At 44.1% G+C, this 26,079-nt stretch overlaps 1 protein-coding gene across 4 annotated transcripts in view; it reads right to left on the reverse strand.

Moving 5' to 3' along the window:
• Window positions 1–26,079, reverse strand: part of SLIT3 (slit guidance ligand 3) — a 517,687-nt gene that overhangs the window by 24,700 nt on the left and 466,908 nt on the right. For all 4 annotated transcript variants that reach the window (XM_067304842.1, XM_067304843.1, XM_067304841.1 and 1 more), the window contains 4 exons: window positions 16,343–16,436; window positions 11,163–11,300; window positions 4,468–4,708; window positions 2,006–2,136 (listed from right to left, as the gene is read on the reverse strand). In XM_067304842.1, coding sequence (XP_067160943.1) covers window positions 2,006–2,136; window positions 4,468–4,708; window positions 11,163–11,300; window positions 16,343–16,436 — 604 coding nt within the window. The remainder of the gene's footprint in view (window positions 1–2,005; window positions 2,137–4,467; window positions 4,709–11,162; window positions 11,301–16,342; window positions 16,437–26,079) is intronic.

The raw sequence follows: 26,079 nt of genomic DNA on the forward strand, positions 1-26,079 counted from the left end.
AGCCTCTCAAACATCCGTAAAGCATTAGGAAAACTCAAATTAGAAATTTTGGCCAATGCCTGAACAATGGAAATGATTGACCATTGTCCAAGCTACTAAAGGAAACGGGGGATTTTCCATCACTTGGTGTTTTCCTGTCAAAACTGGGCGCCTAGCTGGAAGTCAGGCGTTAGCCAAACATAGCTTGTGCCTTAGCTAAAAGTCAAACAGGATATACAGGGAGGTCAAACTGGATCCACTCATGCCTTCTAGCCTTAAATCCTATGATTGTAAGGAGAGAAGCAGGTTTCCTCCCCCTTCCTCAGCCCTTAAGGAAAACAAGTCTTTTAATCTGTTTAGAGGCCCTTTCTGACATTCTTTAGCTGCAGTTTTTCTCAATCAACCTAATCTTTTCCCATCAAGCTCCATGCTAATCCCATTTTGCTCCACTCCTTAAACTAATAAAAGATTAGAGTGACATTTCAGAAAGGGCATCGTATTAAGCAGCTACTTTACCATCTCAACAGATGACACAGTACAAAATGTAGTGAACAGGCCATTAATCTTATGGTAATGAGGTGTCAGTCTGCATGGAGACCTCCTCCTTGATCAATATGAAGGGCACAGGAATAATGAGGACACTGACGCTCACCAGCTCTGGCAACTTTGCCAGAAGGCAGCAGATCCATAGTGCGTTGTGATGGTGAAAACGGCTCCTGCCACCACGCCGCTCTGCCCTGACAACAAGAGTGAGCATCCACCCAGATCTGCCGCCTCGCGTGCTGCCCACCCATGATGAGCCTTTCCCTATGTTCTAATTAGGGGCATAAAACCATTTAACACCTTCAGCTTTGCTCTAACGTGAAATCAGTTAGGATTACCGGCCACACACAGAGAAATGTTTCACACCTAGCCTACTGGTGAAAAGCACTAACAAACCACTTTTGTCATTCCTACAGTGGACAAGCCATTGCTCCTCCTGGCAATATCCTTGCATTGGTATATCCCATTTGCTTTTATGCAGTAAAGAATAAAAAACAACATTTTCATTTTCTTACAAATATCACAGTTTCCTTAAAAGAAACTACAAACCACTACCATGTTTCTGGAGAACTGGAATTTTACTGCATGCTGAGAACACCTTCCAAAAAAAGTACAAGGAGCATCCTGGCTGGTGATTATTTGTTGGCATCCTTATACTTTATATTTATGATATTGATATTATGATATTATGATATGATATTTAGTGGCATCCTTACCCTTGCTGTAATAGGACGCTCTCCCTGAAAGAGAAGGCGGGCTGGGAAAGGCATCTCTTCCGCACATGCAATGCCATGAAGCTGCACTGAACCCTCAAAGCCCCATGTGGACACAAGGAACCAGCTGGAACATCAGGGCTTAAAAATTATCAGAAGGCAGCTAATCTGGGGAGAGGGGCTAGTGAAAGAAACGAAGGAAGACACGAGCAGCACATCCTTCCTTTCTAAGGAAACCCTTTTGCATACGGGTTTTGCTTTTACATTTGCTTTTTTCTTCTTGTGACTAATGAATAGAAACTGTGCTGTTTGGCACGCCAAGAGGTCAAGCTGCTGAGGGTCAGACTGCCCTACAGCCCACGTCTGTAATTTGTGCTTTGCAATGGCTTGTGTCATTATTTCTGATACAGGTGAGAGTTCTAAAAACCTTCCCCCCATAGAGGAATTCATCCCTTCTCCTGCTTTGACACAGGCTAATCCTGCACTTGCACAGTCACTGTTGTGCCTTGGTACAGTACATTAATGGTAAATATCAACATAAGAGAAACTGATTCCTTGAGACTATTTCAAGGACAACATTTACCAAAAACTAAATTTTTAACCACACAGCCCCTAGCTAAGACTTATTCTTATTTTCTTATCTAATTGCATAGATAAAAGAGATGCAGTAAGTAAAACAAAAGGTTCTTCTCCCACACGTTTCTGAAAATTCCTACCTCTCCATCTTTTTTTGGTAATCAACTCTATCTTGATATAGCTTAGGCCTTTACCTGTATACAGTGGTAGGTGGAGAATTGAGCGTGTCGTAGATGAGCCTCACATGTCCTTGGTACAACTCCAAAGCCAAAGGATCGTTGTCTCCTTTGTACAATAAGATGCCGTTGTCCTTGTCTGTTGCTACCTACGAAACATTAATAGCCAGGTAAGGTTGCTTAAGAATGACTAAAATAGACACAATAAGCATACATTAAAATAATATAGAAACCATATGTGCAGTTTAAATATGATTTAATAAACCATATATATGACTAACAAAGACAAGAAGAAACATGAGATCCAAAAAGCCCTTGGTGACCTTGAGTGGGCCCATACACCAACAGTTTGGCCTCCCGCGGCGGGAGGGCTCCCTTGCTTCAAAGGGGAACCTGGTCCCTGCTCCCTCTCACTAGACTGTGGCTGTATTTTTAGCCACATATGAGTCATTTCTCAGTTATTACCCTGGCTTGAACTGGAGTTTTGGAAGATCCGTTCTGGAAGTAGGAGGAATTTATCACAGTTAGAAGCAAAAGCGTTTCAGAAGATGCTGATCTGTTCACAAACTTTCTACGAACAAAAAGGAGGAAAGAAGGACCTGTCCCCACGTCTAGTATGAGCTATTCACTCGAGTTATTAGCAAGTCATGCTGAGATCAAGTGGGAAATTTAGAGAGTCACAACAGAATTCAGTAGCCTTCGTCCCTATGCCTTTAAGGCACATCAAGAAAAGAAAATCCTGAAGACTGAATCAAGATCTGAACACTCTACTTTCCCTGTCTCCACCTCTTCACTATCTCTACAGCACAGAAGAAAAAAAAAGAGACTTAATGGGGACTTTGGGTAGAACCTGCCTCTATTATTTCACAGTATATGTCTCTTGAGGCTATTTGGTTATTTGTTTAGAATGGTAGTTAAATGACAAAACTAAACGGTAAATTTCTTTTTGCATTGACATGTTACTTAAATACTATCCTTCTGCCCTTAAAAGATTAGTTTTACTTTCTTTAACACTTTTAATAAGGTTCTTCTATCTGGTTTTAATAATAAGTGTTGCATTCTAATTTTAATTCCCTGACAATTAATTGCTGGATGCAAAAATAATATTCAGCCTGGGAAACAAGAAGAGAGAACATCATCTGCATGTACTTGCTGTAATAACCAGTTTTATTCTCCAGGCTATGGCTCATGTAATGCATGTTTTGTAGACTTTCCTTAAGAAGACAGTGTCCAGATTTTCTGCTCTGTGGTTGAGATATGGTGTAGTGGAACCTTCAGGAATGCACATATTTTAGAATATCTTAGAATCCTTTGTATGATACTAAATAAAAGGGAATTTGGAAGAATAATTGAAAGTGTCCAATATACATGAATGGGCTTCATTTTTCATATAAACCTTATATTCAAGTTATTAAAGAAAAGATAAACATTAAGTATGTAGTTTGCTCATTAGAATAAATTTTGCAGGAACCACCCAAATAAGCTTTTAAAAATCTACTCCTTTATGGAAATTTGGTCCATTTTTCCATGTCTTGACATTGGTATTTTAATTACAATTAAACTAAAGAAGTAAGTCCAGAATATGATTTCCAACTACGGAATACAGTCTCTTTGAATTGAGAAAATAAATATAATAAAATAAATATACAGAGATGGTCTTTCTTCTCACAACTTTTGAAATGTTATGCTCCCTTTGCAGGGTGAGTCCAGCATGGAAATAATCCAGATTAACAATCAGCGGCCTAAGACATAGATGCATTATGTCTCATGTGTGTTCCACCCATCTCTTTTTTAGAAAAAAATACAAAGCTAAAGATTATTCCTTCATTTACTTTGGGTTACATCAATTTAATGCCTATTAAATTGCAAATACAAATAACTTCCAAATCACTTAAACATGATATTGGACCGAGTATCCAAAATACTTTTGATCCAAAAAACACAAACACCACAGTAGAAGCATGGTAACTATGGTATCTAATTTCCATTGCCTTTTGAACCTTAGACCCCAAACCAAATTTAAGTGTAACAATAGGCCTGTAAGAAAATCCCAAGCCTTTCATCTTGTGAACATGCACAGTAAACGAGTAAGCAAAATAATGTCTGGAAAGGCCATTTAGAGCAGCCTCTTTTAATAAGTCTCCTAATATTAAGCACTAATTTCTGCAGGATGAAAGACTGCACTATGCTGTAAATCTGCAAGACGACAGGGAAGTTTGCTGATATCATCTGCAGTTACACTGCCAGTCTTGGGAACAGAAGAGTGGTGAGATTATGGAGGTAGGATACATGTCCAAAAGGGTGAGGCGATGTCTTTCTTGCTCCTTAATGTTACAACAACTCCAGAGCAGCCAGCTGGCTCACAAGTTGGCTCTAACCATGTCTGCATCTCGGCCAACAACTCCTCTTCCTTCAGGAGGAAAACAACAACACTACTTAGAAGAGCCTTGGACTAGCAACCGATGTTCTGCACGGCGTACCTGGAGGGAGATGTTCGCCTGAGGGCGAATTTTGGCCGATGGCAGCTCCACATAGGAATCCTTCCCAACAAAGTTGACCGTGATGAGCTTCTCGCACTTCTGCCCGGCGAAGCCCGCCAGGCAGCGGCAGACGGGCTCGTGGTGCACCACGATGCACTGCGCCCCGTTCTGGCACTCGTAGTTGTCGCACGGACTCGTCTGCAGCAGGACCATCGGCGGAGGGTTTTCGCAGAAGAGCCCACTTTAGAAGGCCAAGGAAAGAAAAAGCAGCCTCAGTTATCACCATCTTTTTGAGGAAGCAAACACTTACAGGTGCTGATGTTACAATACTACCGGATAGTGACTGAGATTCACATGGCACGTGCCAGATTACATACATAAAAGCTACACAGCATCCTGCTGTACAGAAATCCCCAAGCTAGGTCTGAACGAGCCAATTCCAATACTGAAAGCAGCGTGTACTACGCTTTGCACTGGTTATTTAGCTCTGCAGGGTACATCAGTCTGGCTAAAATAGTGTTTGAATGCGCAAAGCTGCTTCGATCCTATGCTGTGCCGTGCAGCCAACCCAGCAAAAGCCGGGAGCTACCGCGGCCCAAAGCTGAGACGTCGCTGCCTGCTCTCCCTGCCCTCCAGCCTCATCAGCCAAAAATCTCAGTGTGAGGCTGGTACCTGAGCCTGCCGCTGCTGGTCTAGCAGTGTCAAGCAAGGGGAATAACTTCTATTTTTAGTGTTTCTTACAGCCTCCTCACTTGCTTTACGGTATATCAGAGAACACAGAATCAACAGATGGGCAACTGCTAGAAATTATCGTAGGCAGCGCACTGATACCATGCTATTTGCCGGGCAACCCATTACTTCTAACAGCAGCGGGCTCATCAGCTTTGTTTTAGCCGAGTTTCTGGCTGGTTGTGTCACAGACCAGAAGAACGCAAAGGGAAGCGAGATCTCCGAGAGCCAGAGGTGGCTGCAAACCAAACACCAGGTCTCAGTGCTGGGGAAGGCAAACCATGCTCAGATCCGGAGGCGAGCCCTGCGGTTCGCCCTCAGCCGCCCGAGGGGCCGAACGCAGCCCCGGTGCCTGAGCTTACCAGCTCGGACGCTGGGGCTGCTCCGAGCAGCAGCCGGGGCTCGGCGCCCGCGCTGCCCGCCCGAGCCCGGGTGCCTGCCCGCGCGGCAGGTCAGCTGCTCGCTGCAGCGCCCCAGGCAGCCGGGGGGAGCAGGGCACGGGGCGAAGGGGCGCAAAGCTGCGGGCGTCTTTCACAGCGATGGCACGTGTCAGACTAAACGGCAGAAGATAAACAGAAAACCTCTGCCCAGGAATCAGGGGGCTGCAAAGGCGCCAGACCCCACTCGCGACCCGGCGGGCTGCCCGGGCCTGCCGCGCACCCCACGCGCCCGACTACAGCAGCTCTCCGCACCCAGCAGCTCCTCTGGGCATTGACAGGAGCACAAACTCTTTGCATCAGGGTCTGCGGCAGGCTGGAAGGGGGCAGACAGGGAAACGGTGAAAAACTGGCAGCCGGTGAGGCGGGAGCGCAGGCCGGCGGTGCGGTGGGGGGCGCGCGGGGGCTGCGGGGCGGCGGGCGCACACCGTGCGGGCAGAGCCCCGCGAGTCACACAGCGCTCGCCAGCGCGGCGCCCGAGGGCTTTGATGAGAGGACTGTGGCCGATCCATTCGTGTGACGAGAGGTCCGTGAGCAGCGCTGGAACCTCGAAATCCCATGCGGAATTTCCTGCCATGCCGGGCGCGCTGTGCTGAATAATAGCCCTCTTATAAAAACAAAGCAAAAAACTCCAAAAATTTCATTCCTTTCCAGTAAAGCAGGTGAGACTTGGAAGCTCAAGGAATTTATAGACAGTCTTACTAGACACAATTAGAATACAAACCGAAGCCCATTTCCATGCGTAAATAGCACCAATACTAGACACGAGAATAGCAAACGAAACAGCCACTACATATTCAAGAACAACCTTGTTTAGCTACCGAGACCAGAACCTTCCTCTTCTGTAAAGAAAGGAAACGCAGATGCCTGGTTTCCATTTTAAATTTTCGTGTGTGTTATTTTGCACAGAGTAACAGAGCGTTATTTTAAGCTCAGGTGGGTGGGTGGCACGAGAGCCCGAACGTCTCCCTGCTGCTGCTTGCTGCCGACGCGCAAGTTCGGGGTCTACCTCTCTGGAAATCTCTTTGCAGCATGCAAAAGAGGGAGAAATACACAATAAAATATGGATGGGCTAAATCCTGAATGCACCAAAGCTTCCCCTCTCGGTGCATTTCAGGATAAACTGCCTTTCAACACTTCTCTTGTTGCATTACCCCAAACTGCCTTTGTGCACCGCACGAGTCAGGCAGGGGTTAACAGCCCGGCCCCACACGCTTCCCCCATCGCCGCCATGCCGCAGTCGGCAGCGGGACCCCCATGTCCCCTGCATCCCCCGGGGCTGCGGGCGGGCACGGAGACAGGCTGCTCACGCTTTCAGCAAGGGCTGGGGGAAAAAGCAACCGCTCCCCGTCAGCCGGCGGGAAATATCCTCTACCAGAAGAGCACAATCTTCCAGAGGGACCAGCCAATCTCGTCATTTAAACAAACGTCTCTCGGAAGCGCAGTCTGGCAGGCAGCACTGCTGGCAGGCAGCGGCCGCCGTTTCCTCACGCTTCGCTCCCAGGACTGTTTGGGGGAGGCGCAGGGGGTCGGCGCCGCGCTCAGCAGTGGGACCGGGAGGGTGCGGGGGAGCACGGTTCGGGGATGACTGCACGTGGGACATGCTTCTCTTTGCTCAGTCCTATGTGTTTGCCAAGGTAAGTCTGTTCTTGGGAACCTTTATTTGTGGACACACCTGAACTATAGAGCAGTTACAGCCTAGGAGACTGTGCCGTCCTGAGCGGGAGCGTTTGCTCCAGGGGGCTGGCGCGAGTCCCGCCAGGGCCCCACGCTGGGGGGATGGGATGGGACAGGACAGGACAGGACAGGACAGGACAGCCCTGTGGTCACAGAGCCACTCAGCAAGTGACAAGCAGGAATCCCCTTTCCAAGAAAACCAGGGAATATCAAAAAACAGCAACCGCTTTATCAGAAGTTGGATGCACAGAAAGCAATCTTGCCAGTGCAAGGTAGTCCCTGCAGCAGCTAAGCCTCCCAGATGGCGAGCCTTGGCCAGCTCCTGGCACCGGAGGGGCCAGAGCTGAGGAGGCCTGGTGGGGGTCTCACCACAGCAGGGCCCACAGCTGCTAGCCAGGCACTAACGTGGACTTCCCAGCTCAGGCAGTTTCCCACCCAAAGACTGCTTTCACTGAGCGCATGATCTCCATCTCCAGTGCAGCGCTTTGTGGGTGGCCGGCAAACATGCGCCGGGTGAGCCAGCGGTGGGAATAACCTGGGGTCAGCCCCACGAACAGCTGTCACCACTGGCCACGCGTCAGGCGTCATTTGTCTTCCGGAGATAACTAGCAGAAAGGAGCACTGCTAACCCAGCCCACTAGTTCTGTCCTATCTGATGCCAACCATTCAGTTTTGTCTGGGAGGGACAGCTAGAAAGCAGAAGAAAAGTCTGTGTGCATAATTCTAATTTCATGGAAGTTAAAAATAATAATAAAAAAACCATGCACCCTGCAGCAGCTTCTACTAACAGAAAGCAAATGTTGCAAGAATCCAGTGTGTCTGTGCTTGGTGTTGCTCTAACGATTCCCGGAGCTCTCAGTGCACTTCCTCTGCAGCCTCTCCTCGCCATGAAACCCATGCAGTTGTGGCTCCACACAGTTAGCTGCTGTTAGCTACTGGCATCTAGAAGTTACATTAGCAAGAAGTGTCTGTCAAGGCCTTTAAAAACCCCCAAACACTAATACCTTTTCTTTCCCCAGCAGTGGAAGGTGGAGCATAGCCTGCCTTGCAGATCTTGGCCAAGTCCGCAGGACTGGATGCTGCATGGTACAATCTCATTTATTTAAATAATCACTGTTGAGTTTCTTGCAAACTATCCCAAATTATCTCAAACTATCCCAGTGGGGAACTCTGAAACATCCACACAATGGAGAAATAATGCTTTATATCAAGCTCAGCAATTTTAATATGTGCTTCCCCAGTAGAGAAACGTTTATCAGGACAACACTACTGTGAGGTAGATTGCAAAAGGGAAGGTTTATACGACGGGGTTCACAAATTCTAGAAAATGTGTTCACCTACAGGAGGTAAACAGATTTTATATTGGGCAGAAAACGCACAGAAAGCATTTCAGGAAGAAAGCGTATTATGTGATTGCAAAAAGGCGCTGAGTGATCAGCTAAAGTGCTGCATGGAGCACAGCTACCAATGAGCCATTAACAGCAAACGTCAGAAAGGAAGAACAGGTGTGTGTGTATGTGCTACCACTTTTTTGGGCCTGCAATCCCCATTGCATTTGTATGTGGGGCCCTTCATTGCTAAGAATTAAGGGAGATGGCCATTTGTCCAACCATGCCTCATCTGTGTGAGGACATTAAGTTTTAACCTCTTTATTACTGTGCAATTCTAAGCAGCCTTGACATACCACATAGTGATAAACATAAAAGTATTAGATAATTATGCATTTATTACAACAGTGTAAACTCCAGATAACTGGGAGGTCACTCTGCAAGCTCACTGTTGGGCAAAGATTCCTGATATTTAGCCAAAAAGCTGTATTGATCATCATCTGAGGTCTCCTGGTTATCTTTGTTAGATCATGCTTTGTGTTCTCTCCTCATCAACACTCGCATCCTTCAAATACTTGCAAACTTACCTCCTTGCCTCACAGCGCAGTGCCTGGGGCAGACTTTGTGAACAACTGAGTCTACAGGCCTGCACTTCACAAGCCTGAACTCCGTCAATCACCACGTTCGCAATTGCAATCTTAAGAGAAAAAAAATCAGAACCCCCTTCAGAGCAGTAGGCCTTTAAACTACAAAAGGCTGAAGTCATGGAAAGAATAATTATGAGATCATAATTTGTTAGAAGAATTTTAATCTTGAAATCAAACAAGACAGATACTGTTCTGCATGGAGAGCTCAACAGTCTTCAGCTCCCTCTCAGCCTTGGCAGATGAGACCTGTTAGTGCCCACTGTGATTTTTCTTTCCTGCAAGACACTTGCTCCCTTGGATCTTGACCAGGAAATTCAGGCAGGTGGCATGGACCATGAGATTACATTGCTCACCCAAATCTTCCTTCAGCTATAAAGTGTTGTCTAAGCTAGTAGCAGAATTCTGGAGCTTTGTGGAGAAAGTTTCCTCTTCTTGGAGGACTTTGAGTGGAATGAAAACCCCTCGTCTGAGAAGGGGAGCAAGCCAGGCTGCTCCAGGTCCTCATCGTGAAGTCCCTGGTTGGAGAACAGCCAGTCTGGAGCACAGCACGAACTGCCCTAAGAGCTGCCCAGGACACAGGAGGGAACCAGACCAATCTCCCACCTAACCCTGGCGATCCAGCTCAGCTGTGTCACAGTTCAAAAAAAATCTCTGCCAAACACCAGGATCCTGACTTACTGTAAAAACCTCACATTTCTCACTGCCCACTGCTGACATGCCTTAAAACAGAGGGCACCGCAGCAGAGGTCTCGTAGTCCCTACCAGCAGACAACAGGCTTGAGTTACCCGTGACTCTTGATACGGCTTTGCAGCCCCAGCTCCAACTCTTTACCAATTAGATGACACTGAACATTTACAATTCCTGTGTGGGATAACCACTTCTTATTTCCATGCACCAATTTCAGAGATCCCTAAGGCCATCAAAAGGATTGAAGCAGAGAATGAAACACGGTGAGAGGGGCATGAATTTGAAATTCAGAGGATATCTGATATCCTGTAAATAACAAGTCTGATTCTGTGAAACCGCAGGCTGACATCGTGTTATATATCAATGCCTATTCAGGGAAGTCTGTCTGCTTTGCAATAAAAATTGTGTTGGGAGGGGAAAAAAAGAGTAAGGATGAAAGCAAGAAGAATGAAAACAGTTGCAGATACAAGGCAGAGAAAAAGATTTATAAGTGTTCATGCAATTTCTGCTTTGTCGAGACTGATCTTTTCAGGTACTCCTCTTTGTCTCATGTGTGTATTTCAAATACAGAAAGACTGGCTGGAAGGAAGCCAGTATCCAGCCTCAGGCCCTGATTAGTGAATCCATTTGGAGAAGCACACTTATCTTTGACAGACAGTGAGATTTCCACGAGTTGGATATATTGGCAGCTGTCAGAAGCAGAGACTGGATATTTACAGCCCAAATTGTACAGAGCCTATCCACCAACGGGCACAGAGATACTGGCACAAAACATTCACAATCCTATTTTCTTGCAGCCAGGTCTCAGGGTACGTATATGTAATTTTATTTTCTTTCGCTCGCTCTCACACACGCAGGGCTTATGTCCGTAGAGTTTATGTGTGTGCTTTACCTCGTGTTTCAGCAGGAAAGGCTAGGGCAGGCAAACAGGCAAACTAGCACGGCACAGCACAAAAGACAAATTGCTATTTTCAAACTAAGAATCATCCACCCTAGGTTTTCTGTTAACCCCTTAAGACCTACTTCAGCTCCAGGATTCGGAGCACGGCACCATCCATACCCATAGCCATGACGGATCAGTACCGTACCCAGAGGCCAGTTAGCTCTGAGGACAGGGGACACTGGAGAGGGTGTCCCGACCCTCCGCGCAGGACAGCGGCGGTGTGTGCGAGCCGTGCCACGCACCTACCTGAAGCCCTGAGGACAGACGCAGGTGTAGCCGTCGACCGCGTCCACGCAGACAGCACCGTGCCGACACTTATGGCCTGCGCAGTCGTCGTCATCTACCTCGCAGTGTTTGCCGCTGTAGCCTGGCAAGCACTCACATCTGAAACACAAGCAGATCGCTGTTAATACAGTGGTGTGACATCTGCAGTAACAACACGTCCAGGCGGCCGAGTGCCCCATCGGATTTAGGACGCAAAGGTGCTCATGGTTACCCCTGGAACCGCCAAGCACATTTCTCGCCACCAGAAATGCTCCAGTCCCTCCCGTCAGGCTCCTGCAATCTGCTTAAATCTGAGCCCAGCAAAGCAATCCCATACTGCGAGTTTTTCCCAGCCAGCTCTGTGGAGAAGGGCACTGGGTGAAGAGACAGTTTTCTCCCTGTGATGCTGAAGATGACAACATCTTCCCTAACCTTGCAGCAGCACTGCAGACTCAAAAGGCAATACGCTTTTTATGGCAGTTGCTCCAATGTCTCAGACCACGCAAGAAAGCAAAAAAGACTCTGCCAATGCCTCTGCGCCACTGAGTGTTTGAGGCTCACCCCGGGCAGCTGCAGAGAACACAGTGAGCTGCCACCTCCCGAATGGAAATAATTTGCCAGCAAACCACAAAACTCAGCAAATTTAAAGAAAAAGACCATCAGTTTTGAGCCCACCACCTGTTTGTCATTCCCTCACAAGGCATGGTAAATACTGCTACAATTCTTGAGCGCTGTCTCCAAACCTGATCCTTTCCCATGGGAAGACTGAGGCGAGGCATGTACCTGCCACTATGGGATATGGCCACGCTGAGCAGAAATGCAACGAGACACCCCCAAGCCTCCAAACAGTTGTTTTTTTTGTTTTAATACAGTTCTTACGTCTGTTGTATGAATGTTGCACCAGCATTTCTATAATAAGCCTTGCAAAGTTTATAACCTCACCATAGAAAATACGTCCCAAAGTCTCTGGCTAGGACCAGACCTTCTGGGATTGCTGAACAGCCTCTTTCTGAGTCTATAGTTTAGACAAATGTTTAGTCATGAACACATTTTAGTCCATAAAACACATTTCACTCCTCCCAGCTGCATTTTACTGCACATCTGGAAAACAAAAAGTGCATCACTTAAACCAAAACAAGGGGAGAGCTATGATTATTTCCCTGATATGTAAGAGAGGGGTCTCTGCCCTTGCTTGAGCCCCTTGCGTGGAACCAGCACGCTTGCGCTGAGAGCTGGGAGAGGAGAGACATCACCCGCTGAGCTGAGGGAGGTAGCTTCAGGGGAGAAAACCACTGCCCCGCGGCTATATCGCCACTGCCCTCCTCCTCCTCCTCCTCCCCAGCCAGGCCCTGGCAGGGCTGGGGCACCACGAGGCTACTTGTGGAAAGCCTCTTCGGAGGAGAGAAGTGGAGGGAGAAAAGAGTGACCCCTCAGTCTGCACTTCAAAGCATGGCTCATAATGACCGGCTCAAAAAGGAGGAAATACAGCAAAATCTATTAACTTGCAAGGTGTAGGGTGGATGAAGCCATGTAGAGGCATATCCTCCACATGGAAGAGGCCCCATCATGACCCTCCACAGCCACAGGACGGTTGATATTCCCGCTCTGCATGTCTGAATCACATTTCTACACCATGGTGGCTCAGGGAATATTGTGATTATCATAACAGAGATGACAAAACAGAGCAAAAAGGATAAAGTGTGCCTTCCCCAAACCGTAAGGAGTGGGCAACATTTTTCGGCAAGATTTCAGTCACACCTGTGAGCAAATAATGTCAATCAAAAGACTGTGGGGGGAATTGGCAGCATTTAGTCCTGTTGCTTTTTATTGATCCCCGCAGCCCTAATATAAAGTGATGTAATAATGAATGATGTGCAGCTCCTTATTCAGTGCTGCCATGCATCACTTTTACGATGTGTATTGGCTATCTCAGTAATGACAGAACCACCACTTTTCTCTGCAGGGCTGCATTAAATCAGCATTTTAAGCTGTCAGGTAATAATTCCAAAGCTTTAGAATAATAAAGTATATTTATACCATGCTCTAATATCACTGCAGTGAATGGAAAAACATGCTTCTTTCCTGAAGTTATTTTTTTAGAAGTCATTTCATTGTGTTAAATGATTTTTTTTTTGTCTGGCACACAGAAAGCTACCCTTCTTCTACAATAGCAGTGCAGTAAAGATCTGGAGGTTGGAAGTGAGGAAAGCCACCTGCAATTTTAGCTTAGAAAGCAAAGAGGTCTGTGCAGCCAAACACACATCGAAACAGTTCAGTTTGCTTCCAAGCTTGGCTTTCCCTTTGCAATCATGGAATTCCTTTTAGGTCAGTCATTTCTGAGTTTATAGTGTGTCACATCTCGGCTGAAGCTACCAAAAATGCCTGCCTGGAGCATCACAGGTGAGAAATGCGGCCACGTGACTGCCATGCCCAGGCTGCTTCCAGAAACCCAGTGTCTTGCCCCCATGGAAGACACACTTTGACTCCATCCGTTGTCCACATACTGCCAGCAAGATCAGTACAAGTGATCAGTACAAGCATAATGCAGTAAAGAAGCAGGCAAACATGCTTTCATATTCAAGTCTTGGTAAAAGAGTAATCGATAAGACTAGCTGGGGTGTCTTATGTCCCCATGACCCATTGAACACCAGTGCGTTTGGGATGCTGCTTTCTGCTATAGCCTGGTAGCGATGGCAACATTCCCAGTAGAGAGAGCCTAAAAACATGTTCTTTGGTATTCAAAATGTTGGCCTATACACAGGGATTTGCATCTGTATGCACTCCATATCTATTCTATTAAAGCTATGATTCATGGCTTCTATTGCAGGGCCAAAAAGGAATTTCCCTCCCCATATCAATATATAATTTGGCTTGCTATTTTTTTTTTATTTCTTCATAATTTTTTTCCTCCCTCTGCAGATCTGGCAACTGACTGCAGCTGAAGGCAGGACAGAGATTGACGGGTGTCCCTGCTGCTGTTACAGTCTCCACTGGTGTGTCCCACTCAGGTGCACCAGGAACAAACCTGGCAAAGGGATGGTCAGCCAAAACCTGGGAACAAGCCCCTACACCAAGTCATTCCTGACATTAACATTCCCCAGCTTGGTAAGTGGAGCGGAGGATTGACGCATGAGCCTGACTCATCCCACACACAGCATTACATTGCTCTGTGCTAAATATAAGGCACATCATAGGTCAGGGGATCAAACTACTCAAGGACTGATGGCAGCACAGGATCAGAGCTTCTCATTTTTGAACAAGACCCAAGAGCCACCATTCAGCACCAGAAAAGTTGCTAAGTGGTCTCAGCCCGTTTCTGAATTGTTTGGTGCAACCAAGGCATGCAAGAAAAAGCAATACTGGGACAAATCTACTTTTAAGATGAGGAAGGCTCCCTCACCCCACCAGTCTGGCCTGCTAGAAAACAAAATGGTAGAGAACAAGTACAGAAATTCTGAATTTTTGTGTAGCAGACTGTGAATAATGGGAATAACAACTCTAACAGTGGTAGAAAATACTCAGAGCTTAGGCTCCCCCCAAAGGTTAAGGGCACCACTGCGAAGAGCACCATTCAATATCACCTTCCTGCTAGCGAGCAAACAAGCAAGCATCTTATCTACTCAAAGTACTTGGGTGGCAGGTCTGAAAACACTTCCAGCAAGTGTAAAACCATTCAGCAGCACAGCAGTCTCCATTCCTTCATTTATCTAGTGACACTGGGCAATCTGAGTTACAAGCCTTTTCCTTGTAACGTGCTGTAACTACTGGATTAGCTGAATGATGGATTAGCTAAGAACGAAGGCTGGAAAGAACATCAGGGACTGTCCATGTAGCAGCGCACACCTCCTTTTCCACTCCCTGTGAATCACTCAGGAACTGTCCTAATGATTTAACAGCTTCGTCTTCCTCAAGAGCTGGAAACATGTCTGTCTGGAGGTTTTTCACCCAAAAGCAAAGCATGAGTTGTACAGCCTGTCTAGCACAGATTCAGCTGCCCTCTAGGTAGCCAGCATAACTAAAACCTTGTCTTGCCTCTGTTTAACTGTCATGAAATATATAATGTGATAGTTTACACTGTTCTGACATGCTGGTTGCTTCACAGGACACAGTCTGACCCAAACTGCAAGTTACCAGCAAGACCAAAGAGCACATCTGTCTCTCACGGACCACATGCTGGGTGTGCTGGGGAGGCTGTCACTTGCCAAAATCCCAGCCTTCTTCCCAGGAGAGGATGTGTGAGCCACTGGGAGAGCACGGCGGCTGCAAGATGAGCTAAATTGCTGAACTCTGAAATGCCATCTTTATCCAAGTGATGAACACTGGCACCTCTCAAAACACTCCCCTCCCAAGGACCTCCAGATGTTTTAGTATCATTTTAAACAGGAAGGTTTACTTTGCCACTGTGAAACAATGTCATCGCCAATATGCAAATACAAACATAGGAGACAAATCACAAAATCTAACAGTACCGTAGTGAGGCTCGCTTCTCTATAAACATAGGAAAAAGAAGGCTCCTGAGTCAGAGCAGTTGGGTTTAGCTGTTCTCTCCTGCTGCTTGGGTGGGGGACCGCAGGGAGATGAGCCTCAACGTGGCCAAGGCCAGCCCTTGTGAATGCTCTCTGCAAGGCCAAGGCATCCGGGAAGACAAAAGCTGAAGTGGGAATACAACAGAAAACTCCTGATCCCTAGCCTTATGCTCTGCCCACAAAAGTTTTTTTTCCTCCTTCTTCGTAATTAGACTGGGTACTGGATTTTAAACAGTGAGCCAGCACTGGAGGAAAATTGAGTTATATCTGCTGTATCTCCTCACGCTTAGGCTGCTTGAACTGATGGATGCCCAAAGGAACACACAAGGAAATTTCTGATGCAGGATAAGGTATTTTGTAGTCACTACTCCAGAAGTGCTCCTTTTGTCATGCTCTGTTCCAGAGTAATTGCTCTGCTCTGAGGCACATCCATTACTTTCAAGTAAACTGCAGAAAGCTGGAAAAGTACGTATGGTTGCATTAATATGTAACATGGTCTGAAGTATGGTCATGCATTATTTTCATTAATTTTGATGGGTTTTACTCATTACCCCAAACTCACTGCCAGTTCAACCCTATCCAAGCCCATGGATGGATCTGCTCAGTGTGTGAAGACCTATACACACACGCGCTTACCTGAATCCTTTGTCAAGGGGGAGACATTTGGACTCATGTTGGCAGGGATTTAGCTCAGGAACGCAATGGTTGATCACCTCATCACACAGTTCACCTGAGGCAAAAGAAAAGCAAAAGGCTGTAAGATGACGTTGACTTGAATTCTATCAATCGACAATACCTATTTTTAATGAGGATTCACCTACCTGAGCTAACCCAACTCTACTGTTTATATCATATGAATTTGACAGGCTGGACTAAAAAGTACTTATATATATATTCCACTTGGAAACAGACTATGGATTGAACAGACAGATCCTGACCCAAGGGCTCCTATATCAAAGCAAGAAAGTGACACAAAAGTGAAGCTACTCATTAGACCTTAACATTTTCACACCAAAACATATTTTAATCATAGCCAATACTCTGCCATAGAAGCAGATCGGACATCATTCTGGAAAAAAACCCACAAACCCTCCCTTGAAACCTCTGCAACTCTCAATAATAGGAACCAGCTTTAGGACTGCATGTAATTATAAAACATTCACTATTTATAAGAAAAGTACTATCTCTATTGTGTTCATAGGAGATGATGTCTTTTCAGAAAAAATCAGTGTAAGCTCAGCTCAGATGTTTCTAGGTATTGTGTGTAACATGTCATGCACTTCCCAGGATTTGTTTAAATTTTAATAATTGATAGTTCTAAAATGTTCAAAACCAGATAGTTTATTTAAACACCACCCTTCTCTGAATCCTAAATTATTAGGTCACACTTCAGTACCCCAGGATTTGAGATCCAGCCAAGGATTGTTCAGAAATCTTTGCCTTCCCAAGAAAACAACAGAAAACTACCCTAAACCTCCCAAAGCCATGCAGGAAAAGCAAAGGTCAAGTATTCTCAACATGGAAACCCTCAAAAGCTACAGTCCCAAAGTCCCCTTTGCAGCAGTATCAGCAGAGCACATCTGCGGGGTTTTGAGGTTATGCATGTTGTGTGTGCCTATACACAGGATACACACTACCATGTGAAGAGCAAACCATCACCTGTAACAGTCAAACAGGAAAAACAGTGTGGGAGGCACATGTGGGTCCACAGCTTTCTAGCAGTATTTTCATGAAGCTGCAGCTCCACCTGACTAGGGACAATCTCCATGTTCAAAAAGAATTATATATCTAACTCTAGTGGCTACAGAGAAATACTTGAAAATACAACCCAGATGATGAAAATACAACCACAAAGATCAAAAATGCAGAAGGCAAATGCAAATCAGAGCTGATCAGGCTTGTGATTTGGCAAGGACGATGGAGAGCACAATCACGAGGCTGACTCTGGTGGTGACAGGTATGGGCCAAGCTGTTAACACCCCTCGTTCCCTCCTTCGGGTTGTTTCTCCCACAGCTCCTGCCTCACTACACTACAACCTACATAGCTCTTCATTTGACTCTTCACATTAAATTGGTAAAAATAGTATTGTTTCGCAAGAATTACTCAAGAAGTTTTTGTTTCAAACATGGAACTTCTAATATACTTGCTTTTGACAGTCAAACATCAATGGTCAAGCATAACTGAGAAAGGGGATTAAGAATGCAAGACCTGGAGGCATGCTAGAGGGTACTACCAGCGTAAACCCCACATTCATGTACCACACTATCGTGACTTTTAATGAGTTGACTGTGGCAATACTGGTGAAGCCTGGCACAATGACCTACCATGGACAGAGTTTCTTGTTTGTAATAACTGCTGTAAGACAAAGATTTCCATCTGGAGCCAGGCAATCCCATGAAACCACTGCTGTTAAAAACCACCCAGTATTTTTACAGCCTTGGAGAAATCTTGGATAAATGTAATGAAAGCATCCAGCTCAGAGAGGGGGACACACCAACAAAACAGAGGGCTGCACATGCACGGGAACCAGGGAAACAGATCATCCATGGGCCTTGGGGCTGGCTCTTGCACTTTGTTGTTTCTCAAAAGCAAGTGGGGACATTCAAGCCGTATCAATATGAACACAGCTGGAGACAGTCATGAACACATTTTTAAGATGGCAAAACTGGAAATAGGTCTGCTTACTTAACTGCTCCCCAAATCCACAGACCACCAACCTGCCCAACACTAACAAGCAAAGCAACTAGCCCTCAGCCCCCAAGCAGACACTACCACCAGCAGGTCAGAACTTGTCCCAGCCCCTGGTCAGCTGTCCGTGTGTCGTCTTCATACTCCTTATACCCCTTATCAGTACAAAATAACATATGAATCATATGTGAAAATAAATATGAGAAAAATGTAACTGGCTGGTGACATTAAAAGAATACAATGATGTAAAGCTGGAAATATTTTCAGAAGACATCATTTAATAACTAAGTACAGTGTGCATAGATGCCTTCAATTGTCATTTTGCTAAAAAGGTCCAACACAGCCCTTTCAGGCTTCTTTTTATCTTTTTATTTTGTAGAAAAGGAAACAGGCTTTAAGAAAAAAATAAGAACAGTTTCATAAACTCTCAAAGGAAATCATAATTCTTCTTAAAGTATTCTTCTCAGCAGTCTTGACAAGTGCTTAAAGATCCAGTGAAAATCTCCCAAAATGTATACACTTGTCAAATATTATGACTCACTGTGTCATACTGAAGGCTCCACTATCAAAATTTAGGAGAATTCCAGGCTTGGTACCAAACACAGCATCCAAAAATTTATCATTTTTCATGTGAAGCTTGGAATGTTCAAGGATCCTTCCTGTTATTTTTCCTCATCTATCACTCATTACAGAGCTCACTTGGGAATGTCTTGCAACTTGAGCAGCCTCATCTCAGGGAAGAAAATTCTTCTTGATAAATTATTTCAGGCTCCACCAATGTTCACTGGATGTTGCGGAAAGCATGCCAGGGAAATAAAACACTTTCTGAAAAGCAAAACCCAAGGCACTAGCTACACAAAGACTTTTTTATATTTTATTCAGTCAGAAAATATTTGGGCCAAAAAATCTGCCCTCAGACCTGAGGGTGCTATGTTCATTGGCCACTTTAATGTGAGTATCAGAGGAAAAATCTGATCCTCTCTCCTTTTCAGAGTGACACAAGGCTGCTTCTCTGTGTAGCAATTAAAGGTCTCTTCCAAGTTTCTCATTGGATAGCTATGTGAATCTGAAAATGAACTCTACATTAATCTCAGGCCAACTTCCAGCAGCATTAATGCTCTTTGTGAAAGGTATGTGATGATGCCAAAACAACAGAAAACTTCAATGTAATGCTCTCCCAAAGCTAGCAAACCTTTTTCCTCTCTCCTATATATTCTCAAATCAGAGCTCACAAGGGTCTCTAAAGTGCTTACATATAAGACAGGAAAACAAAATCCATGTTTTTCTTCTAATCAGTTAGGCAAAACTTTTATCCCAAATCATGCTTTTTGTTTCATCGAGGCACACCCACACCCTTTCAGAAAAGCCTAGGAGAGATCACATCTGCAATGTGCGCAGAGGAAGAGGTTAGGACTGTCAGATGTACAAGAGGAAAACGGTTTATGCCATCAGATTTTACTTTTTATGGTAGCTGGAGGTATTAACTCAAGAAAGTTTGTCGTCCACAGAGCTGAGGCATGGTAAGAAGGGGGTATCTTTTTAAAGATGGGCACAACCTCAGCTGTGTGGGCACTGCATTTTAGACTCCTTAAGGCCAGCAGTAACGTGCTGGTAACTAGTGTCTGCTTAAGAAAAGCAAGCATTAAACAGATGAAGAAAGCAACATGCTCTGCTGCCACAAAAATGTGACTTTCAGATTAGAAGCAATTTTTACTGATAGGGTACCAACAGCTGGACCACTCATTGCTGCTGTCTCATGCATTAAAAAAAAAAAACAGAAAAAGAACAGAAAGGGGGACCTCCACTGTCGAAACGAGAGGAAAGGTATTTTGCCCCTTCGGAACTATTTCCCTTGTCCCCTTTACCAGCAACGCTCATTGCTTTCCAAAAAGCCACAACACAGCATTTATTATCTCATGCAACATTTCCCTGCTCTTATTTCTTCAGCAAAATCCTGAATTTCATGGGGCTTTTCACACTGACTTTCCGCAGGGCTCGCTGCTTATGAGGAGCTGCCAAGAAACATGCTTATGCTTTTCTGTAGCCTTCCGCACAGCTCAGAACAAAGCCAAAACAACAACAGAGCAATAAAGATGACTTTCGCACACAGTTTAGTAATCAACTTTCTTTTTTTTTTCTATTCTGTGTTGTCAAAAGAGCTATTTATTTCATGCCACAATAGACTTTTAAAACTAGGATCCAAGTTACACTACTTCTCCTTAATTGGTAAAAGAGGAGCCTGAATGTGGTGATATGATTTTATTTATTTATCTGTAAGAAAAACTGCAGTTCTGAATAGACCATATAGCCCACCAATTCACAACCAATGAGTTCTATGGTTTAGTTTCCTAAGTCGCTTCGGTTATCCTTTGTTCTCTCATTTGTGGTATTCAGGATATAATTAATAAGGCAACATGGAAAATATTCTCACCCTCACATGAGAGGAACTTTTGTAGGGCCTGGAAGACTAAGAGCAAAAATGCTGTCAAGAATTTCACAATATTACTTGAGGAAAGGATGGAAACAGCCTGGCCTTTATCCATGGAGCAAACTTTTAAAGGCTGCACAGGGAGAAGATAGATATTTGAGTGGTTAAATAGTATGTTGCAATTTTCTTAACTTTGCCAGGTAAGTCAGAATGGAACTTGTCCCTTTACTGGTAATAAAAAATATTGTGCTGTTATTCTTGTAAGAGATTACTCAGTTGATATCTAATATCTTGCATCCAAAGAAATGTTTTTTGCACTTTGTTTTCCCCTTCTCTCTTCTCAGTTATTAAAAAAAAGTCAGTGCCAATTGGAAATATCAGGAGCACACAGAACCTAAAAATGGCTGGGTGGACCAGACATAGGCTGGCCCTCCAATATACTAGCAGAGGTGTTGCCAAGAAAACACTTCAGTTAGGAATTTTGTTGATGTTCGATGAAAAAGATTTGAGGCTCATCTTAGAAAATAAAACCCAGGATTTTTTACTTCCAAGCTTGCAATGAAGAAAAGAGAAAAGTCTTTGTCAGAATCCTTCCGTAGCAAATGCACTCAGCTGCCACGTTAGATAGCAAAAACTCCTGCTAAACCCCAAAGAAGTGTTTTTTGAGAACTACCTGGAAGGCACTGCAGCAGAATTCTGGTTGTGGATTATTAATGAAGTCTGCTCTCGCTTGACAAACAGTGCCCACAAGACTTAGCAGGCTGAGAAGTAAGAATTATTTTATGCTGTTTTTTTCTGTGTTAATGCTTTAAGAACTCATATCTGAGTTTTCACGTATCAGCTTTTGGCCTACATTTTAAACAGGAGCTTGAAGTTAAACTGCACATTGAGATTCCCATGTAAGTGACTTGTTTTTCAGAACTAGGGAGCAATTACCTACCTCTAATCTTAAAGTTAAAGAAAGAGATAACTGATTAAGTAGCAAGATCTGGATAGAGAAACGGTTCATGTTAGTTAACTTGTCACTTCGGTTTTGTTTAGTTTCACTTGCATTCTGTTTTACAGTTTGTCACCCCCTTAGCTTTCCTGTTTGTGGTTGGCAGGTCTGACCACACTCTCCTTAGGTTAGTCATAGCTCATGCTTGTAAGTTTAATAAAGATCAGTTTATTGAACTTTTTATGGCTGCCACCCAACAACAATGAAAGAAGAAGCCAGAGGCCAGGGTCTTGCAAAAAGTTGCTACTGAAATATACATATATACACATATGTATATGTGTATATAAATCAATAAATACAATCCAATAGCACAGTGCCCCTTATTTCCCCACCCAAGGAAGCAGAGAAAGTCACCTCTAAAGTAATATGTCTAAAGCAATACCCATTTGACACACAAGTCAATACTTTGCCCACCACAGGCCTTAAAACTCTCTAAGGACAAAATATCCCCTCATTCTATAGGCAAAAAATAACTCAAATGGACAATTCCTAACACTCTTACAGGGTGGTAACCTCCAATCTAGCATTATCCCTCAGAACCACTATGTCTGGAATAGATCCTAATTTTGCTGGTCCTTACGTTTTGGAACTGCACTACTTCATACGGATGCTTTCCATTTCTGTGATTTGTCTGAAGTCTATCACAGATCAGTTCAGTTATATACACACAGGCATCTAGTGACATCTGAGATATCGCAGGGTTTCTGAGATGTCCTATCAGGGCTGGCAGATATGACACAGGACATTCTGTAGACACATGCCCATCTGAAATGGCAGCTGGAGACCAAGCAGCACGCTCCAGGGCATCTCAAATGGCATTAGACACAGGTTTAGGCAACTGACTTGAATCTTTTGGGTGCAGGTTTTGTAAAAGCTGTGCAGAGCATACCAGGTCACAGCGAGACAGTTTGATGCACTGATGTCAAAATGTTTTTTTGAGACAGGCTGCCTTCTAAAGGTGACCTCCACTGTGGTCAGAGGATGATCAAATGTTTGGCCTCACGGTGCTAGAAAACCAAGTGTAACAGGAACTTTGCATCCTTGCCATCATGATTTTCAGCAAAACCTCAGAACGCTTGACCAAGCTCTGCTCTAACTAATAAACTTACGTTTCCGAGACATTCAAATCACACTTTTTTGTTTGAAGTATCTAACCTAAATTCTGGCAGGCTTAACAAAAAGATAACAAACTATAGATGCTCCTTCAGAATATATATTTTTAAATATAGAGGTCTTTGAAGAATACTGTATATGCAGAAAGAGATGCTTATTTCTTGCTGGCAATTCTAACAGGGCCATCATGGAGGCAGCTGAATGCTGAATACACTAACTCTCCATAGGTGCTCGTCCCAGGATTGGTAACTACGCAGTACGCACTGCCTGCAGGTAAGCAACTTGCTATATAATTAATGGACTTGTGGTCAACTTCTAATGCTCTGATGTGTTTCTTCACAGATTGGATTTCATCAGCCATGAATCCTGTTTGTAGATGATATTTTCATCTGTCCTTTAAAACAGTGGCAGCTGAGTACATGGAAGTAAAGAATGATACTTGAGATTACATTTTCTTGAAGATACACTATGGTCCTGATGAACAAGGAGAAATATCTGGTTCCTAAAACATGACACATTAAATCTTACAAATGGGGATTTGACCAGAAGAAATCCTGGGCTGTCTGACGGTGCAGAGCTCCGGTGGGACAGACCACCTGTGCCGTGGTCTGCTGAAGAACCCAGTCAGGCTGTAGCACTGCCAGCTGCTGTGCTATTTCCTTCAAGCCCAGTAAGAGAGTCCAACCTGAGAGCAACAGCATGTGGTTCTCTCTTAATAAAATAGGATGGTATATGGGCTTAGGCTCTTGAACTAAGCTAAGCACTTCCAGCTCTTCCAACTCTTCTCATCCCTTGGCTACGCAAGTGGGAAACATAGGTGCCTCTCTATTTTTTGCACAGAAAGCAAACACACTTCACATTTGTCAAGCACCTAACACTGAGAAACTTCCATGTAAGGCAGAACTCCTTTAGATAGAAGGAGGAATATACACCAAACTCTTACCACAATTTGCTCTTTTTGTCTCAAGGAAATTATGGCTAAAGTTCCAAAATTTTTAAAGGTCTGACAGTTTAGTACTTGTTTAATGCCTTCCGTGTTTATTAGGCAGTCCAAACCCTTGTGGGACCACAAGGCTGAACCACACTATCTAAAAACTTCCTGCTTGTACGTTCGGCATGTAGTTAAAAACACGCAAGGGGGAAAAAAACAATCTACAGGGCAATGATTCACTTAAGCTTAATCCAGCTGTCACTGGTGCCCTTCCCAGGGGTTGTTTTGAATCAGCCTCCCAATGGTTAGCTATGGGAAACAGGCTTGGGTGCTCCACAAACGAGTGTCAACCACAAGGCACCACACAACTTCTTTCTTCCACGGCCGTTTTGCTTGACTAAGTGCCTGGCTTTGGCCGTGCAATGATACCACAATCAGATACGCCAGAAAAAGGGCCCATAATAACTAACAGTGAATAGCGTTCTGTCTGAAAGTAGCATAACTGCAAAAATTTCAGATACCATCTACCGCAGGACACCGCAAGGTCCCCTAAGGTAAAATAGATCTTAGCCTTGTCTTTCAAACACATAAAACCAGAAATAGTTTCTAGCTTTGTTTTTGAGAGTTTTTTTTCTGTGATACAAACCACTTGCAGCTTTTTCCCAGAGAAAGAGACTATTTTAAAACATTTGCTTTTTTTTCCTCCCCCTCCATGGGATGTCAAGCATTTTAGAAAAGATCTATTTTCAGTATTACAGGCCACTTCAATTTTTTGTTAGGTTTCAGAAAAAAGAGGCGTGGCTATTTGTGGAGGCTTGTTAGAATCCTTAGCAAAACCTGAACTATTTCCTGATTTTTTTTGTGTGTAAAAGCTACATATTTCTGCTTCTGGCTAAAATCAAAGAGGAAGGAGGAAGAAAAAGTCACAGCAAACACACAAGCAAAACTAAATAAACTAGGAAGTAAAACATAAAACCACTCAAAGGATATAATACATATTTGGTACAGACCCTTTGGTCCTTTATGTATACTTGGACACCTCTTCCAGTAAGAGTGCAGTGGATAGGGAGGCTGAGGAGAGGATCTCTTCAGAGGTACAAAATTCTGCCTTTGAATCTAGAATTATTAGCAAATTGGTGATAGCCCACAAGACGGTCTATGACAGAAGTCAACTGAATAATGAATGGAAAGGAAAAATGGTATGGATTTGGTACTAGATTTCTAAAACACAAAGCTAGGGGGACAGTGGAGTGCTCATATAAACAGCGAGAGATAAGCTGTGTTAAAGCCACAGTATCAGAAACAGGCACATTCCAAAAAGTAAGTTAAGACATCAGTAGAAGGATGAAAACGGACAAAAATCAGAAAAATGGATCCCTTAGAGAAAGAATGAACAAGGGTATTGTGACTGATCTGATTCATAGCTTTCTCTTTCCCTGTTCCTAGCTATGTTTTGTGTTCAGGAGTAAAGACTACAAAACTGGAGGGAGGAGCTGTAATCCATCAAGGGACCCAACAGGCAATAAGCCAGTCCAAGGACTGCGGTAGTTTCAGAGCTGGCTGAACTTTGGAGAGATGATTATCCTGGAAGAAGTACAGTTTTTTAATTTAGCTCCAGGATTAAACTACACAATCAGGGAGAGGAAAAATGAGACATCAGCTGATAAGTAAAGGACTTCTGGACTCTGCTACACAGCATAAGGATTGTTTTAATTATTTAAATACAGGCAAGTAACATTGAAAATGTTGACTTTAGGAATGGTGAGGAAACCTGGTGGTACATTAAGGGCTTGGTTAAGGAGAATCAAGTCTCCTCTTTCTGCCACTGAATCTTTTTAATGGCAATCAGCTAATTGCCTGCCTTCCCTCTATCTCAGTTTTGTTCTCTTTAACTAATGTTTACCTACTTCATAGAATCCATATGTATTTGCACATTGTTTTAAAATTACTAGAGGGAAAGGAAATAGGAAGGAGGTTTTTGTGTGAGTGTTCTTTTTTTTCTTTTTAATGAAAGTGAAATGGGGCTGGAGTGTGGGAAATTCCTTCCCTCATCAGTCACTTACCAAACTGGCCATTTTTCATCTGCAACCTACTTCGAGTGGGGGAAAAAAAAACTGTCAAAGAATTTTAAAGGAAAACACTGCAAAAAGTTATTAATTGAAGAAAGATTTCTCGCCTTCATTATTCCCACCATTGAACGCAAAATTTATACATC

The sequence above is a fragment of the Apteryx mantelli genome, chromosome 14, assembly GCF_036417845.1.
Source record: "Apteryx mantelli isolate bAptMan1 chromosome 14, bAptMan1.hap1, whole genome shotgun sequence".
Classification (NCBI taxonomy): domain Eukaryota; kingdom Metazoa; phylum Chordata; class Aves; order Apterygiformes; family Apterygidae; genus Apteryx; species Apteryx mantelli.